At 37.5% G+C, this 16535-nt stretch overlaps 2 protein-coding genes across 2 annotated transcripts; both read right to left on the bottom strand.

The window, feature by feature from the left end:
* Positions 1–2519: 2519 nt before the first annotated feature.
* On the bottom strand, positions 2520–5026 carry LOC132190061 (uncharacterized). The gene is made up of 2 exons (XM_059604943.2): positions 4695–5026; positions 2520–4158 (listed from the first exon to the last, which is right to left on the bottom strand). Exons 1-2 carry the CDS (start codon positions 4974–4976, stop codon positions 3160–3162), a joined length of 1281 nt encoding a protein of 426 aa, XP_059460926.2. The 5' UTR covers positions 4977–5026; the 3' UTR covers positions 2520–3159.
* An 801-nt stretch (positions 5027–5827) lies between these two features.
* On the bottom strand, positions 5828–16231 carry LOC132189338 (adaptin family protein). The gene is made up of 11 exons (XM_059604043.2): positions 15915–16231; positions 14746–15262; positions 14452–14576; positions 12176–12374; positions 11573–11801; positions 11235–11401; positions 10908–11117; positions 10129–10239; positions 8133–8309; positions 7098–7553; positions 5828–6832 (listed from the first exon to the last, which is right to left on the bottom strand). Exons 1-11 carry the CDS (start codon positions 15965–15967, stop codon positions 6542–6544), a joined length of 2535 nt encoding a protein of 844 aa, XP_059460026.1. The 5' UTR covers positions 15968–16231; the 3' UTR covers positions 5828–6541.
* Between the last annotated feature and the right edge of the window lie 304 nt (positions 16232–16535).

Raw genomic sequence — 16535 nt, 5'->3', positions numbered from 1 at the left:
TTATTATATACAGTTAAGTAGTGTTTTGGTAGCCAAAGACAAGAAGTAGTTAATATATATAATATATGATAAATGGATTATGGTTTTTCATTGTTAAATCTTGCTTTTGTTTGGTTCCCGCTTCATATTATATTAATCCAGCTCCAGCCCGTGATTCAGTTTCAGTTTCTAGCAAACTGGGCTGTCATATTTGGTATAAGAAAGGTAGGCGAACATGGGGGTCAATTTGCAATCATGTAAAAGAAAGCATGCACGAGACAACTCTCTCTTCTACCTCAGAGCACAGAGGGTCAAATTGGGGAGGGACCACGCGGATAATGCTAGATATAAATGGCAATTGACTCGTCTTTTGGCAATATTGTCTTGAAGAATCACCAAGCTTAACACTTGAAGTAGGAGTTTGATGGGGTTTCCTTTGGATTTGCATTGTCAGAGCATGTCTCATGTCCATCGAAAAAGAACAAAACCAATTTGCCATGGTTGTTATTCAGTATTTGATCGTCTATCTTTATGAGATATGTTATATTTATCAAATTCTCTTTAAAAGTTGGTTTGATTGTGACGCATTTTTTAAAATAATACATCTTATGACATGGTAACACATTACTTAAGAACAAACTTTTTAAGAGAAAATTTGATAAGTGTAGCATTTTTTTTTTTTATGGAAACACTAAAAAAAAAAAAAAAAAAACATTTCTCAAATTTTAACAATAAGTCAAATTCCAACGTAAAGAACTTCATGGGTATAATTGCAAGTATGTCAAGAAAGAATCAAGGGATTCGAACAATGTGTACTTAAAAAAAAAAAGCCCAAATTTCATGAATAAATGGTGATTTTAAAAGCCACATCAACTTTAGGAGGATAAAAAGATGGTTCTTACAATTAGTGAGGTAATATATGAGACAAACCACATAAATGGCAAAGGTTGTTGCACAGAATAATTTAAGGGGAAAGTCCACATAACCCTCTCAAATTAGGAACATGATCTTTTCCGATCCATAATGGACTGGAGAATATCCAGTTTATGGTCAAGATTTCTTTTCAGAAATTCTATGGCCACAAATGGGACACATATCCCATCAATAAAAATAATAATAAAATATTATTTTAAATTAATAAAAAATAAGAAAAAATAAGGGGGGTGGCTGGCCACCATAGGGGGTGGCCAGCCACCCCCATTTTGGGTAGGGGGTGGCACAAGCCACCCCCAATGTCCGGCTAGGGGGTGGCCGAACCACCCCCATGGCCTATGGGGGTGGTTTGGCCACCCCCATCTTGCAAAAGGGGGGTGGCCGAACCACCCCCAAGGCTCTTGAGCCACCCCCTCTGGGCCAAGGGGTGGCTTCGGCCACCCCAGACCGGCCGGTCTAGCGTGGCCGAAGCCACCCCATGGCCTTTGGGGGTGGATCGGCCACCCCCAAGGCCAACCCTTTTTTTTTTTTTTTTTTTTTTTTTTAACTTGGCCCTTGGGGGTGGCCGATCCACCCCCTTTGGACCAAGGGGTGGCTTCGGCCACCCCAGACCGAGCCACCCCCAAGGCTCTTGGGGGTGGTTCGGCCACCTCCTTTTGCAAGATGGGGGTGGCCGAACCACCCCCATGGCCTATGAGGGTGGCCGGACATTGGAAGCCACCCCCTACCCAAAATGGGGGTGGCCGGCCACCCCCTATGGTGGCCAGCCACCCCCCTTATTTTTTTTTATTTTTTATTAATTTTTTTTTATTTTAAAATAATATTTTATTATTATTTTTATTGATGAGTTATGTGTCTCATTTGTGGCCATAAGATTTTTGAAAAAAAATCTTAGCCATGAACTGGATATTCTCCAGTCCATTATGGACTGGAGAGGGTCCTGTTCCCTCAAATTACCACTCAATTGATAATGTCCTCCAAAACTACCAAAAATTGTTAATGTTCCCCCAATGACGAAATTACACTTAGTAAAATTTAAAAAAAAAAAAAAAAAATCTAAAACTTCTAGAAAAAACCTAAAACTAACAAAAAAAAAAAAAAAACAAAAAATCCAAACGTTGGCCAATTTTATTTTATTTTTAAATCAATTTTATAAGAAAAATTAAAAAAATTTCGATTTATTTTTTTATTTTATAAAAATTGAAAATTTTCGTTTTTTTATTTTTATTTTTGTTTTATAATTTTATTTAAATAAAAATTTACGTATAAAAAAAATAAAATTTTCGTTTAATAAAATGAATTTTTTTGTTTTTTAAAACTAAATAAAAATATATATATATTTTTTAAAAAAATACAAATTTCCGTTTTTTTTTTCTTTTAAAAAAATTTGTTTAAATTAAAATTTTTCGTTTTTTTAAAAAATCATTTTTTTTTTTTTTTGGAATTTATAAGGGTATTTTTGTTTTATTGAGAAATCTATAAGAGCATTTTTGTCTTATTGTTAGTCTTGGCGAGGACATTGACAATATTTTGGTAGTTTGGAGAAAATATTGTCACAATTGAAAGTTTGGGGGGCACATTGTCAATTGGGTGGTAGTTTGAAGAGGGTACGTGAACTTTACACATAATTTAATTTAATTCCTCCCATAACTTCACACCTGTCTGCCAAGACTCGAGAGAGACCAGTCAAGGGCTTTCTATTGGTTTCCCATTCATGTCTTGGCTCTATAGCACGTTGTTGAAAAACTCAGACGTTGCTCATTACACAAAACATGTAGAGAAAATGTCGCCGGAGATTCAAAATATAATTAAACCTTCCATCAAGTACTTGATTCTTATTCAAAAAACATGGTCAACCCAATTCTACAAAGAGGAATCCCCACTTATTTTTGAAGCTTGTATAGACTGCAGCACTCTATTTTCCGTTACTCATCACATACCTTCATCTCTGTTGATATGAGGAGGGTTTGAATGACTCTCACAAGTCATCTCTGTCGATGTGAGGGTTTAAAGGTAAATGGGCAATTTACATGCATTTGTGCCAATGCTACGCTTGAAGGCACATGAAAGATCATTGCATTTGCTTTGAACTCGATACCAGATGCTATGACAATCCAGCTGATAACTTGATCTCTTTTGATATGAGGGTTTGAAGGTACATGGGCAATTTGCATGCATTTGTGCCAATGCTAAGCTTGAAGGCGCATGAATGATCATTGTAATTTGCTTTGAACACGATACTGGATGCTATGACAATCCAGCTGATTTCATTTGCTTTATCACCGTGTCTACTTTTTCTGATAAAACTGCTCTTCGAAAGCCAGCGATCAACAAATCATAAGTTGATCTTCTGAGCTCATAATAACCCTTTATATGTTCCAAAAATAAGTCTAGCCGATCAAAAGCTGCCCGCCTGAAGTAAGAACAAATTACCTTCTCAACATCATCTGGGGAATTGAAAGACAAGCCTTGTTTTAACATCCTGCCAACAGAATATTCTACATCGTCCAATCGATCTACCATGGCATACTTCCTTATAATTCCACAGTGCACCCGTGACAGAATCTTGGATACTTGATCCGCGTTCATTAAAGTCACGAGTAGCTCCTCCATATCTTCCACAGTCCCCACTTCAACATACAACCCCACAAGCCTCTCAGCCATCACGGCAGAAATTTCATAACCAACATCAAGCATAGAGTTCAAGAACTCTTTCACTTGGCCAACACTTTTCCGCTTGCAAAGCCCTTGAAGCATATTATCCAATATGGGTATGTTGGGCATGACTCCAGACATCTTCATTTCTTCATATAATTTATCAGCACAATCATATTTTCCTGCTTTAACAAAACCCGAAATGAGAGACTCATAGGTTTGAAGATCAGCAGAGAATCCAGCAGCAATTTTAGCCGAGTACCAAGCTTGCATGGCATCAGCATTTCCCAAATTGGAGAATTTGGATATGAAAGCATCATAGGTTTCAGAATTAGGCCTATAGCCCTCGGAGCCCTCCATTATCTCAAACAAGCTCTGGGCTGTCATCACATTACCTGAAGACAAGCAAGCATGTATAAGGGAATTGAAAACAGAAGAAGTGGGTCTAACTCCATGACCCTCCATAGAAGTAAAGACACGCATAGCTAGAGGAAGATTCTGAACCATTCCACAGAGATGCATCAACTCTGAGAAGCAATCATGGTCTCTCACATTCTCCTCCAGCATTTTCTCTAATCTCCATTCCAAAACCTGACGAATCAAATAGTGGGATGTTATGAGCTTTTGTGGATTGGAAAATCAGGACAAGATGGGAATACAGCGATAAAAAAATTCACCCTGGATATTCACAAATCCACCAGGATTCAATGTATGCAATGTTTTCAGACTCCCAGCATGACATTCTTACTTTATTGATTCATAGAGTGCCTGTCAGGTTCTCTTTTACTCACCATTTCAGTTGCACATTGATAAAAACTTTCATGTAAATCAGATATTTATCAACCAAACCGATTAAATGCAGAAAAAATTGAGAAAAAAAAAAAAAAAAACAAGTGACCTCAACTCCTACATCTTTTTCTGTTGGGTTTTCAAAATAGTGAAAAACGAAAGAAAGAAAGAAAGAAAATTACGACTCTAAGTCTCCAGTTTACTATGAAACATCTATAATAATAATAATAATAATAATAAAAAGCGTTATTTTCCTTTCTTTTCCCACACTTTCTAGGCGACCAAGCAATGCAAAGTGAAAAACAAAAGGAAGGTGAAAAGAAAGAAAGGAAAATTACCAGCTGGGTTTTCTGCGGGGACGAAGATCTGAGAGAATTAACGAGGGCTTCCCAGGAAAATCCAGAGCTTTTGAGGGCAGACATGTCCTCTGAATCTAGTGCACTTTTAATTCGTGAGCTTGGTTCCTGAAGCAGTCTCGCGAGCAGAGGATTGGGATTGAACGCTTTCTCACAGAATGAACGTTGGATTGTCATAATATCACGGATTAGCAGAAATTGAGGCATCAAAATTAAACCCTTTGTCGTAGAGATCGATAGTAAAACCCTACGAACTGATGCCATGTTTTCTCTTCTTTTTCCCGTGAGTGGGTTTTACTGTTTTCGCGTTTCGACGCCGGTTCTCATTATTTGGAATACGACTAAAATGAACTAATTTAGAACATGAATATATCATATATTGTGGATGAATTCAAGATGAAAGGTAAGCTTATAAAATTATTTCCAAAGGTGAAAAGGAGCAACTAATTTTATTAGTTAACAAGATAAATCTTCTTATGGAAAAGAAAATTCCTCCGACAACAAAAGAAAAAAGGTTAATGAGTTGTGGACTGTTTTCCCTTAATTTCGTTAGTTTAGTATTTTTTAATTTTTTGTTTAGGGTTAAAGAACTGATTCTAGATTTAATTTTTTCACTTAAACTGCACATAAAGTAAAAAATCAAGCTAGTTTCAATCTGGATTTAGACACTTTGTAAAATAATTAACCATTAAAATCAAATTAATCTGGATTTACACAAACTTGGTAAAATAATTAACAATTTCAAAATTGATTTCGTTTCAGTTTTAGTTTAAAGCCAAGTTAGTTTCAGTTTTAGTTTAAAGCCAAGTTAAATCAACTGCCGTTTGGCAAACACCCCCTGTGGGACAAAAGAATAGTAAAGTATAACATCCATAACTTGTGATACAAGAATACATTTTATTTTTTTTTATTTTTTTTTAAGTAATAAAAAGTTTTATTAAAAGTGTATAGGCACCCTAAAGTCCACCGAGTGTATACAATGGAATCACCTAATGAGAAGAGGAAAAGCGAAAAAGAAAATCATCATAAATAATCGACATCGGAAAGACATGCACCACAGTCCAGAGATACAAAGTATGAAAACAAGAGGCTAATATGTGTTCCAAGGTCCTCTCTAAATCCTCAAAACACCTACTATTCATTTCTTTCCATAAACACCAAAAAAAGCAGGTGGGCACCATCTTCCAAACCGCGGCACTCCCCCTCCTCCCCGAGGACCACCAACGGGCTAGAAGATCCGAAACCCGTCTCGGCATCACTCAAGACAACCCAAACCGACCCAAAAAAGTACACCATATATTTAGAAAAGAATACAAAATTATAACAGAGTTTTTGGTTAAAAAAAGAGAAAAAGAAAAAAGAAATATCATATATTTAGAAAAGAAATCCACTCACCCCAAAAAGAAGAGAAAAATCAGAAAACTTCTGATAAAAGAAAGTACAGAACTCTTTGGCCCACCTCAACATCATGGTACAGGAAAATTTCTTACCACAAATGGTAAAGAACAAAAATAAAGAACAGAAAAAGAACTAAGCCTAACTGCACAACTCAAACAATTGACTCGCGTTCCTGGAATAAAATGCCCTGCAATAGAGGTCCAGAGAGGTAAGGTTTGGATAATGCAGGAACTATGGTGTGGGTCGGAAAAAGAAAGGAGAAAGCTAATCTTCAACTGCATCATAAACTGATCTACTGCTAAAGAGGAAGGCTCTTTTACCACTCTCTTTTATTTCATCTCCAGCTTCTTCCCAAGAGAGAGGGAGTTTCCTCCATAAACATCGGACATAACCTATTTTCTGTTGGGCCCTGAAGAGATATATTTAGATCGTTACAGCAAACCGAATTTGGACAGAGCTGATTGAAACAAAGCAGAGAAGGCCTCAGATAGACTTTGATCATCAGCTTTGATCTTCATTTGTGCTTTAGCGGATGACGTGTTGATTATACACTCTACAAGAAATGTGGATGATTCCTCTGCTTTTTGTGCGAAGAAGAAGAACTTGAAGTTAGGGGATTGACCACCTGATGCAATGCAGTGGATGGAATGGCCTTGCATGTGCCGGAGGAGAGCTTGAGGTGCTGTCAATCCTGCAACTCCTTCAGGACTAATAGAATGTTCCTGCACCAGAAAATAATCGTGTTCTATATTAGAACGTTTGGGAAATACAAATGCTAAGCCGGAGATGAAGCGGGAAAGGTCTCTTGTTTACAATTCTTACTGTTGCCCAAAGGAAATTTAATTAAACCACAACTCGTAGAAAGCATGGCATATAGAAGATGTGGTATATATAAAAATCACAGTGTGCAAGTTTTGTTACCAAGAGAAAAGGGGCATCAATAGAAAGAGAGAATTATCAAACTGATGTCATAATTGCCAAGTAAACCTGTGATAATGATATTGGCAGTTGGCGCCATTTTTGCTGAAAAGTGCTTGGATCTAGAGCAGCTTTTGAATTAAGCTTCAAAGGAGGGGGTGAGGGAGCAGGTGCAGGTTCTACCGGTAGACCTAAACCAAGGAGGTCATCAATTTCCAGGCTAGGTTGTGGAGCATGCCCTGATACAGTGGGGTTTGAAATTGCCAATTCTAATAACGTTTGTGAAGCAGCAGCAGACACAGCGGAAGCATCGTATGAAGGAGCACTATATACAGATCCATTGTTACTAGGCCCTCTACTTTCCTCCTTCTCTGAAGTACTTAAAAGCAGATCCTTGTCATTTGCCTCGACTCTCTGAACTGGAACAACAGTACCGGCAGATTCTATGCCAATGGATATATTTCCAACTTCGTCGGAAAACTCCAATGGTCCACGGTGTTCCTTATCAGTAAACATGTAGGATGGCTGCAAAAATTTATATAGAACAGTTAATTTGAAGCTTAGCTCCGAACAAGTTCTAAATCCATTGAAGATAAGCAAGACATGACCACTATCACACAGAACACTTCCATATAACTACCATATCTGTACTGGCTATGGGTGGCATTTTGGGAATTATGGTCTATAAGTTTTTCTCAATTAATAACGAACTAAATGAATGTCAATGCCTCCAAATATCTTTTGCTAGGCATTATAATTCATACAATAAAACGGGAGAGCACCTGTAACATCACCCTTTACGTCTTGTTTCTAAGGGAATTGGCTTAATGCTTGCCAAAATAGCATGAGGACAAGAATGAATGAATCATACCAATACAATGAACCTGTGTACAGGTTGAAAACAGTTGAATCCCCCCCAAAACCCAAAAAAACAAAAAACAAAAAATCCCTTTTATCCTTCCTCCAGATCTCTGAATTTCTTCAATGCTTTGCTTTACAATAAAAAATTTAGACATATTGTGAACTAAATAGAATTGTTCCTTGAACATAGAGTTAATTTATATCAATCTGAAACAAATTATAAGGGGAGAAAGCTGCAGTTACCTTCTGGTATACAACAGACAAACTGTTAAATTCGTCAAATATGCGGTCTTTGATTTCACTGCTCTGAGTGTCAGCAAATACTGAAACAGCTTGTTTTGGAGGGTCCACCACATGTTCTGCAACAGATACATTGTATTGCAAAAGCCTGTAGTAGAACAAGGCTCTGTCATGAACATCCTGCAATCAACGGAAAGTTTTAATTTAACATTTTTATACAAAATATTCCAAAACTTAGATAGGTATTAATTATAAACTTAAATAAGTATTAATCAGAATGTTATAATTTCAAAGAGAAAATGATAAGTATTGTTACAAGATTATCAACTTAAAAAAAAATCAATACTGATGATCATATTAATGGTAACGATTATGATAATGGTGATAATCATGATAATAGCGATAATGATAATGACAATGACATTGATGACAATAATAACAATAACGCTCAGTGGTGGATCCACATTATGCTAAGTGGAGGCATCTACCCTTGCTGAAATTTGTTAAAAAAAAAAAAAAAAATTAGGCTCCATATTAATTATTTAGGATAATTTGAAACCTTTTTACAATTGCACTCACTAAAAAGGAGAGAGCCGTGGGGAAAATTACCAGAGCTTCTTTTGAAAATTTAGGGCTGCTTACAGTTTGAGAAACTCATAATGAAGAAGAAAACAACAAAATAAAGAAACATCTTTTAAAATGTTGGTCCCCGTTTATCTGGTTATAGAACAGAACAACAAACCCCCTTGGTCCCATATCTCCTTTATGTTGCCGCCACTGGAATGAGAGAGAAAGGGAAAGGGAGAGAGAGAAAGGGAAGAGAAAAAAGAAAAAGAAAAAGAAAAAGAAAAGGAGGGAAAATGAGGAAGAGGGGCAAAGTTATTTAGGAAAAGAATGTTTTTTCTTTCTACAATTGTGGATGCAAGTGAAAAAAAAAATTATTTAAACCTAAATTTCTAAATTAGGTTGTATTTATTATTATTATTTTTTTGTAATTAGGTTGTATTTATTTGATTGTTTAATTGTTTGACAAAAACATTACTTATTTATGGCATCTTTTGACTTGCTTATTTCCTTTGAGCATTACAGTAGGCTAGGGTTTTTCTCTCATAAATCATTTTGTTTAAATACAATTAATAACTTAAAGTTGAGAATTGAAATTGATTGTCTTAGCGTTTTTAATGTTTGAACAATGAATTTTTTTTAGATGTCATATTGGTTAAGTGTTGACAACTTCAATCCAATTTTATTTTATTTTAATTATTTTAATTATTTTTTATTTTTTTATAAGTAATCAAATATCATTAGTTGTATGGCGCCCCGGGTACATAGAAAGTATACAAGAGACAACTTCAATCAAAATTCTTATTAGCTAACAAGATTTATGATACGCTGTCCCTTTAGAAAAATATATTCTGAATTTATGTTCTATGAAAGTGTTGAGTCTGATTAAATTATTATTTTGAATCAGTTATGGATAAGTTTATCAACAGAAACTCAATGTTGGAGCAAGTACCACTTGCAGAAGAAACTATTAGTCACAGCAATGAACAAAATTGTTTAGAGCAAAAAAATGTCAAAGTTAACTTGTATAACCTTTGCACGGATAATGGGCTGCAGATTAAAATTTTATATTATCTCTTAAATAATTGGGAGGAAGTTAAATGCGCATATCTAGTATCCACAAAAGGGTCCTCGTCAACTTCTCAAGTTACAGTTGAGATTTTTTTTGTTATTATTATTATTTATTGAAAAAAAAAAAAAAAAAAATCTTAAACTGTAACTTTTCATAATGAAAAGTGAAAACAATATTATCCAATTTATTTAAATTTCTTTTCCCTATTTAGAATTTGCACCCAATGAGGAAATCCACGCTCTAGCCACAGGTAATGATGATAATCAAAATAATGACAATAGTTATAACAACGATGATGATGATGATGAATGGCATTGATAATGATAATCATGATAGCGATAACAACCACAGATCAAGCAAGACCTGGTGGAAATCAGCAAGACCTGCAGCCAACGCTGCTCCCAAAGCCTTCTGAGTCTCAGGTGGCCTCTTGAAGAAACACTTCATTACTGCTGTGAGAAGATGTAAGCGAACCTGAGCAATGACATAGTCCATTACCAAACGATTAAATGAAGAAACCAAAGGCATAAAAGTAAGAACTCAATCTTTAAGATTTCAGAATAATTAAATAAAAAAATTACATATGTGTGTGTACACACCCACACATACACATTATGGATACAAACATACATACATACATATTACACATTTGTTGTCATTTAGGATTAAGATTCAAACCACAACACGAGTTGAAAAAGTATTGCGGCATCTCTTATAATGATCAGACAAGGTTTGAGATAGACACCCGGAATATGGCTTATAACAGAACAGAAATGATAAAAAGATATTGTGTTACGTCATGAAAAGAACTCTGCAGCATGAGAACAGTAAGCACTGGACATGCAATCCAGAATACAGCTTAACCTGTAGAGTGGATTACTGAAATCTAAGCATGTGAGCCTATAATTACCTAGCTACAGCATATTTGAAGATCCAAGCAATATTAAACTGGCCCAAAGATCCAGGGGATACTAAACTGGCCGATTTAATTTCATATAACCTAATTTTCATAACAAAAGTAACAGCCTTTGACACAGAGATCATATCCCCTAAAAATTAAAAACCACAGCCTAGACAAAGTGAGGAGAAGCAAATAGCCAAGGCATTGCAAAAAGACTATTATAAAGCAGCAGCTTAATTACCTCAGCAGAATGTTCTTCTTCCCAATTTTCAATTAAACTCTCCAATATATAAGGAGCATCATGCATGTCCTTAGAATATTCCCCCAACATCCAGATAAGAGCTGCCTTGGCCTTGGGTTCTTGAACATTTTTGCTGCTGATATTTCCAACAACTGCAATGCAATCTTGACTCCATTGTGGATATTTCCTTAGCAGATCTTTTACAAGCACCTGGACAAAAAAAATGCAGAATGTGTATCAACCCTTTGGACCATAGTTAGGTCGAGCGGACATTGTTTTGCAGGAATTGAGAGCACTGCACTAGCATATCACGATCTAATTATTTACCAGAGCTTCAGCAGTCACATAGTCCTTTTCCATCTCCAGAAACTGAAGAAGCCTATCAACAATTGCATTCACATCATATTGCTGCAGTGCTATTTTCCCAACAGCCCGGATTGACTCTCTTGCAATAGGAATATCAACATTTGCAGCATATTCACATAATTCCGTCACTGAAAGAGAACCAAGGTGGTCATGCATCAGTGATACATGAAAGAAAACAAAAGAATGATGGCACCTGTGACTGAAGACTGGGTCTCCAAATATGACAGGATGCAGATTTCCCGTGACAACTTTTTTGCTTTAAGGCCTTCATAAATGAAATTGAAATGCTGTGCACTTACCAATTTCATAAGTGTTGCTCTCGTTTGCCACTGCGGTCAACATTTCAAGCTTCAATTTTTTGACATATGATGGCTCATTGTACTGGCAATAGAAGTGTTTGTAGTCTGAGGAAAATATAAATGGTGCACGCATCACCAAGAGATGCAGGTGGCTTAAAACTGCGTATGATTGCTCTGGACTTCCTGAACTTACTAGGGTTAAGAGAGGGGCTTTAATACGTTCATATACCTAACACCAGTAGAAGTTCTTATTAGAGGTCTGCTGGCCACATAAAAATAACCCAAGTAATAACAGATGGATTCAAAGTATTGTAAGATGACATGCATCAAAGATGGCGTAACAAACTAATCAAAATTACCTGCCCACGAAATCATGTTCTAGAATAGAAGTTTTTTTTTGTTAAGTGGTTAACATATAATGGGTGGTCTCACCTCGTTGGAAACAGAGGGTGTCCAAATTAATGGGCAAAAGTTATTTTAGATTTAAGATAGCACCTCCATTCTTATGCAAATCCAAGGAATTTAGTTTGTCATTTAGAAATTAACTACAGTTTCTTGACAGTTTGAGCTAAAAGAACGAATAAAAAAAGCTTCTATAAGCACCTGCTGGTGAACATCAGTCATGGACAAAGTCAACTGTAGAAACACTTTGATGGTTGCCAATACTACAGCACCATTTGCATGCTGAAGTCTATCTTCAAGTAGATTCATGATGTCAAATATCTCACTGCCCTCTGAGGGTACATATTTAGCAACCAACTCAAGTACAAGGCATTGGGCCCATTCACTGAATTCCTTAATCCTGCATGTCAAAACATGTACAAAAGTGAGATTTTTTTTTTTTTTCTTTTTTTAGAAGGAAAAAAAAAGAACTGAAGTCCAGTATGATTTCCAGAAGAACTTTCTTCTGAATAATTTATCAGGATTCAACTCATAATTATACAATCCAGAACGGCAACAACTCAGCACCAGGATGATAAAATTTGTGGTTTTTCAGCACGTGCTACAAGGAATTTCAATATTCAAATATTTTTATTGACCATTTACTAAAACAACTTACAATTACTAAGACATCAGAAAGAAAATAACATCCACATTGTAACTTCAAGTGGATGTTATTATGGTTTGAAATCAGCTTGGGTTGACAAGTTGGAGCCCGTTTCAGTTATGGGTAAGTTTCCTCTATCAGTTTTGGGTCCAGACCTTGGCTCTGGTCACGATTTGGTTCCAGTTTCGACCTCTGTCACGATCACTCCAACATTTCTGGGCCAGTTCCCCTTACGCCGGAAAAGTCTGCGGGAGGTTCTATGGGGGTCCTGCAGTTTGCTTTGACACCGATGATTGGGTGTCTTCAGGCTTCTCACTCTACGGACTTGTCTTCAGGCTCCTCTCTCTCCGGCAACCTCTTGGGGTCCTTGGTGGATGCCCTGCGGGCTAATCAGGCTTTTCCTTCTCTGTCAGAGAAGTTTGCCGGAAATCCTGCTGTTCCAGGAGCAGCAGCTTTAGGTGAGAGGCTACATATGCTTCCGGTGTTGTCGAAGAGTGGGGCCCCTATAGTCCGGTCAGTGTACAAGTAGACGTTGACATATTATCGGAGAGCTAGGGAAGCCAGGGGCAAGCCGGTGAAAAAAGTTCTTACTCTTGGAGGCAGTGGAGGCTCTCAATGCTCTTTCAGTGCAATTTCAATCCTTGCCGATTGCTGGGTTTGTTAAACAGTTACCTTCGGAGGCCGTAGCTGCTCCGAAGCTTAGCTTATTACGTTTCCTTAATTCAAGATTGTGGGTGAAAGGTACTCCTCATGCGTCTAGATGCCAATTGTTTTATTGACATTATCGGAGGTTGTTGAGGAGAGGGAGGACTCCAGTTGGAATGGGTTGTTACAATCCCAAAATTGGCCGGTAGGTCTCGGCCCTTCAGAGGAGATTGTGGTGTGGGATAAGGATGGTTATAACCTTTTCCCTCTGGATGTTTGTCATCCATCTCAGGAGATTGATGAGTGGGATTATTTTTCCGACCCCCTCGATTGGGATTATGACGAAGAGGAGGATCCGGCCTTGGTGCTGTTGGACGCCATTGAAGAGGATTTTCATAAGGAAGTAAAAGTCGCTCGGGCAAAGTATTAAGGCACTAGGGAGCTGCTCAAGTTGAAGAGCTCAGTTAACTATGGCGATGATATTACTTCCAATCGGCGAGGGAAAGACAAGGCACAAGGGTGGCATCGCTAAGTCTCTTTTTGGGTCTCAGGTGGGAGGGCTTTTGTCTTACGGTTTATAGTGTTGTGAGGGTTTTTTTGTTGGGCTTTCTTTCTCTGTTGGGTTTCGGGTGGGAGGGCTTTCTTTCTTTCTTTCTTTTGTTTTTCTGCCTTTCTTGTCCCCTTCTCTTTCTCTTTCTTTTCTCTTCCTTTATAAGGCGTTCTCTTGTGTATTACTTGTGTATTAGGGTTGCGCCCCTTTGCGCTTTTGATATATGAATCATTACTTATCAAAAAAAAAAAGTGTTGCTATCCCATGCACTACAAAATAAATGTGAGGCCCTTTTTCTGTATCTGCCAACTTACAATGCAGCAGTACTATGAATGGCTACATAGCAGTAAATTGATAAAAACTAATGTAATCAAAGTTTTTGTTATCCGTGAGTTAGAAAATAATTACCGGAAACTGTTTCAAACAAAGAAGTAATTCTTGTTCAAGAATTCTTTCACAAGATGAATCCACTCAAATTATTCATTGAAGTAACAATATTGAGCTCATATAATAGCCATGGTAATTAACAAAGAAAGATATAACAGACCCAATTACATCTTAAAGTGTGCCACAAAGGCGAGGTTTCCATGGAATAACTTAACAGATTTCTCATAAATGCCTAGTTATAGAACATACCGATTCAATAAGTAGTAAACATTTGTCTTGCTAAGCAAACCTTCTCTCTCCCTGGATGCTTCCTCAGAGGTGCTTGCTTCTGAGCTCCAAATCTCTTGTAAGGCGGATAAACAATTTGCAACCACCTGATGCAAGAATAATATGAAAATCCACCAATTCAGAGAAAATACAAACATCTTCCACATCAAAATTAGAGCAAAAAAAAACGTGACATTGCCAGAACACTTAGAAAGAGGAAAGCAACAAAAGGAAAGAAAAAAAAAAATTAAGAAATTAAAAGTACAGAAGAGTAACCTGAGTCTCTGAGTCATTAAACATCATATTCTTTAGTATTGCAGGAAAATCTGCATCTATACATGTTGAAGCCGATATATGATACAATTTCAATACACCCATTACTGCCACTGTTCTCACGTAAGAACTTCTGTCCTTCAATCCTGATCCCAAGGGCCCCACCAAATACTCCACAAGATTTGCCACTCGTAGTGAACACAAGCTCCTCAACGCAAGCCCGCGTATCATCGGGTCCTCATCCTTGCAATCTCTTTGAAGGAAATTGATAGTCAAAAGTGCAAGATCAGGATTAACTTTCGCGTAATTCCCAACATAGAGATAACACATCTTCTTCAAAACAATGTCGGATGCTGCCGAGCACATCACCATCTCCCCAAAAACAGATGAGACATCAATGCCAATCGTCATGTAGGAGATCACTTTCTTGAAGAGATCCCGCTTTGAATCATCAACGCCAGGAGCTCGGCTTCCAGCAAGCTGCCGGAGCTGCAATTTCAAGTCGGAGACTTCTCCTTTTCTGGCCAAATCAAATTTGCGGTAAGGGTTTTAAGGAAGAAAATAAAAGGTGTGTGTGTGTGTGAGAGAGAGAGAGAGAAAGAGAGAGAGAGAGAGAGAGAGAGAGAGAGAGAGAGCTAGTTTCTCAAATGTCAATGGTAAGAGCTTGGATAAGCCAACTAAACCTAATACAATTCCAATTGCTTTTCTCAGTGGTTCAAATCAAGTTTCAACAATGTGGAACCAAAAAAGCATTAAACATGAAAAGAAATCAAAGATTCTCGGCTATGCTACCCTAAGTCGGTAAATGCACTAAATTGCTCAAATTATGAGAGTCTTTCACGTTTTGTATATTAATTAACAAAAAGGATTTAGGTTTTCTTCTTCTTTACTTCAACTTTCACAATTTGGAACTATTTCATTTACGCAGTGCTTGGTAGCAAAAGCAATGCGAATTAGACCTTTGAATCTCATAATTTTCATAATTCAAATCCCGAGGCAATAACAACAACCGCCACTATACTAAACCCAATCCAACACATTGACTCATTCTTGATGAGCTCCAAAGCCAAAGTTTCCTGTTTTCTATTCTGTTTTTCATTTTCCAGGACTTTATCAGAAACCAAAACTACAATCAAAGTTAGGGTTTATTAGAGTGAGAGAATTTGGGTTACCCTGACGGTTGAGACGGTGAGGGAGACCGCTGAGACTGCACCGGAGGAGCCATGGCCGACCGGAATTGAGCCCAAGTTACGGTTCTGTTGGTTACGGAACCGTACAGTGAGATCTACGAATCCCGTTAGCTGGCTTGGCGCACAGAGAGATCGATCTGACCGATGACCAAGAGCGATGATACAGACCAAAGTTTGAAGCCTGCAAAATCTGTGAAAAATGATAATCGTACAACGGGTGAGGGAAATTTTTTCGTTCACGTTGAGGTGGCCAGATCTGATTGGTTTGGATGTATGATCGCGAGGTGGCTTCTAGCACTGTCGTCATTCACCTTTCCAAGTGCAACTTGCTTTTACTTAACACTATGTAGTCGAGAGACTCGACACTACAGCTTGTTACGACGAAATATTGGGTTTGGAGATATCTCTTTGGAGCTTGGAATTGGAGTACAATTACGAAAGGGCCCTTAAGCCCACTCGGTGGAGGCCCCTTTGGGCTTGGGCGGCAGGAAAGCTGACATCCACGGTAACCATCTATTAGGGCCCGACGGGATCCAGCGCGTATTAACCCACCTTCGAGAAATATGCCTATGTGGGGTCATAAAGTGGAAAATGTAGGGCGAC

The sequence above is a fragment of the Corylus avellana genome, chromosome 9, assembly GCF_965113065.1.
Source record: "Corylus avellana chromosome 9, dhCorAvel1.hap1.2, whole genome shotgun sequence".
Taxonomy (NCBI): Eukaryota; Viridiplantae; Streptophyta; class Magnoliopsida; order Fagales; family Betulaceae; genus Corylus; species Corylus avellana.
This window is presented reverse-complemented; position numbering and strand designations above follow the sequence as displayed.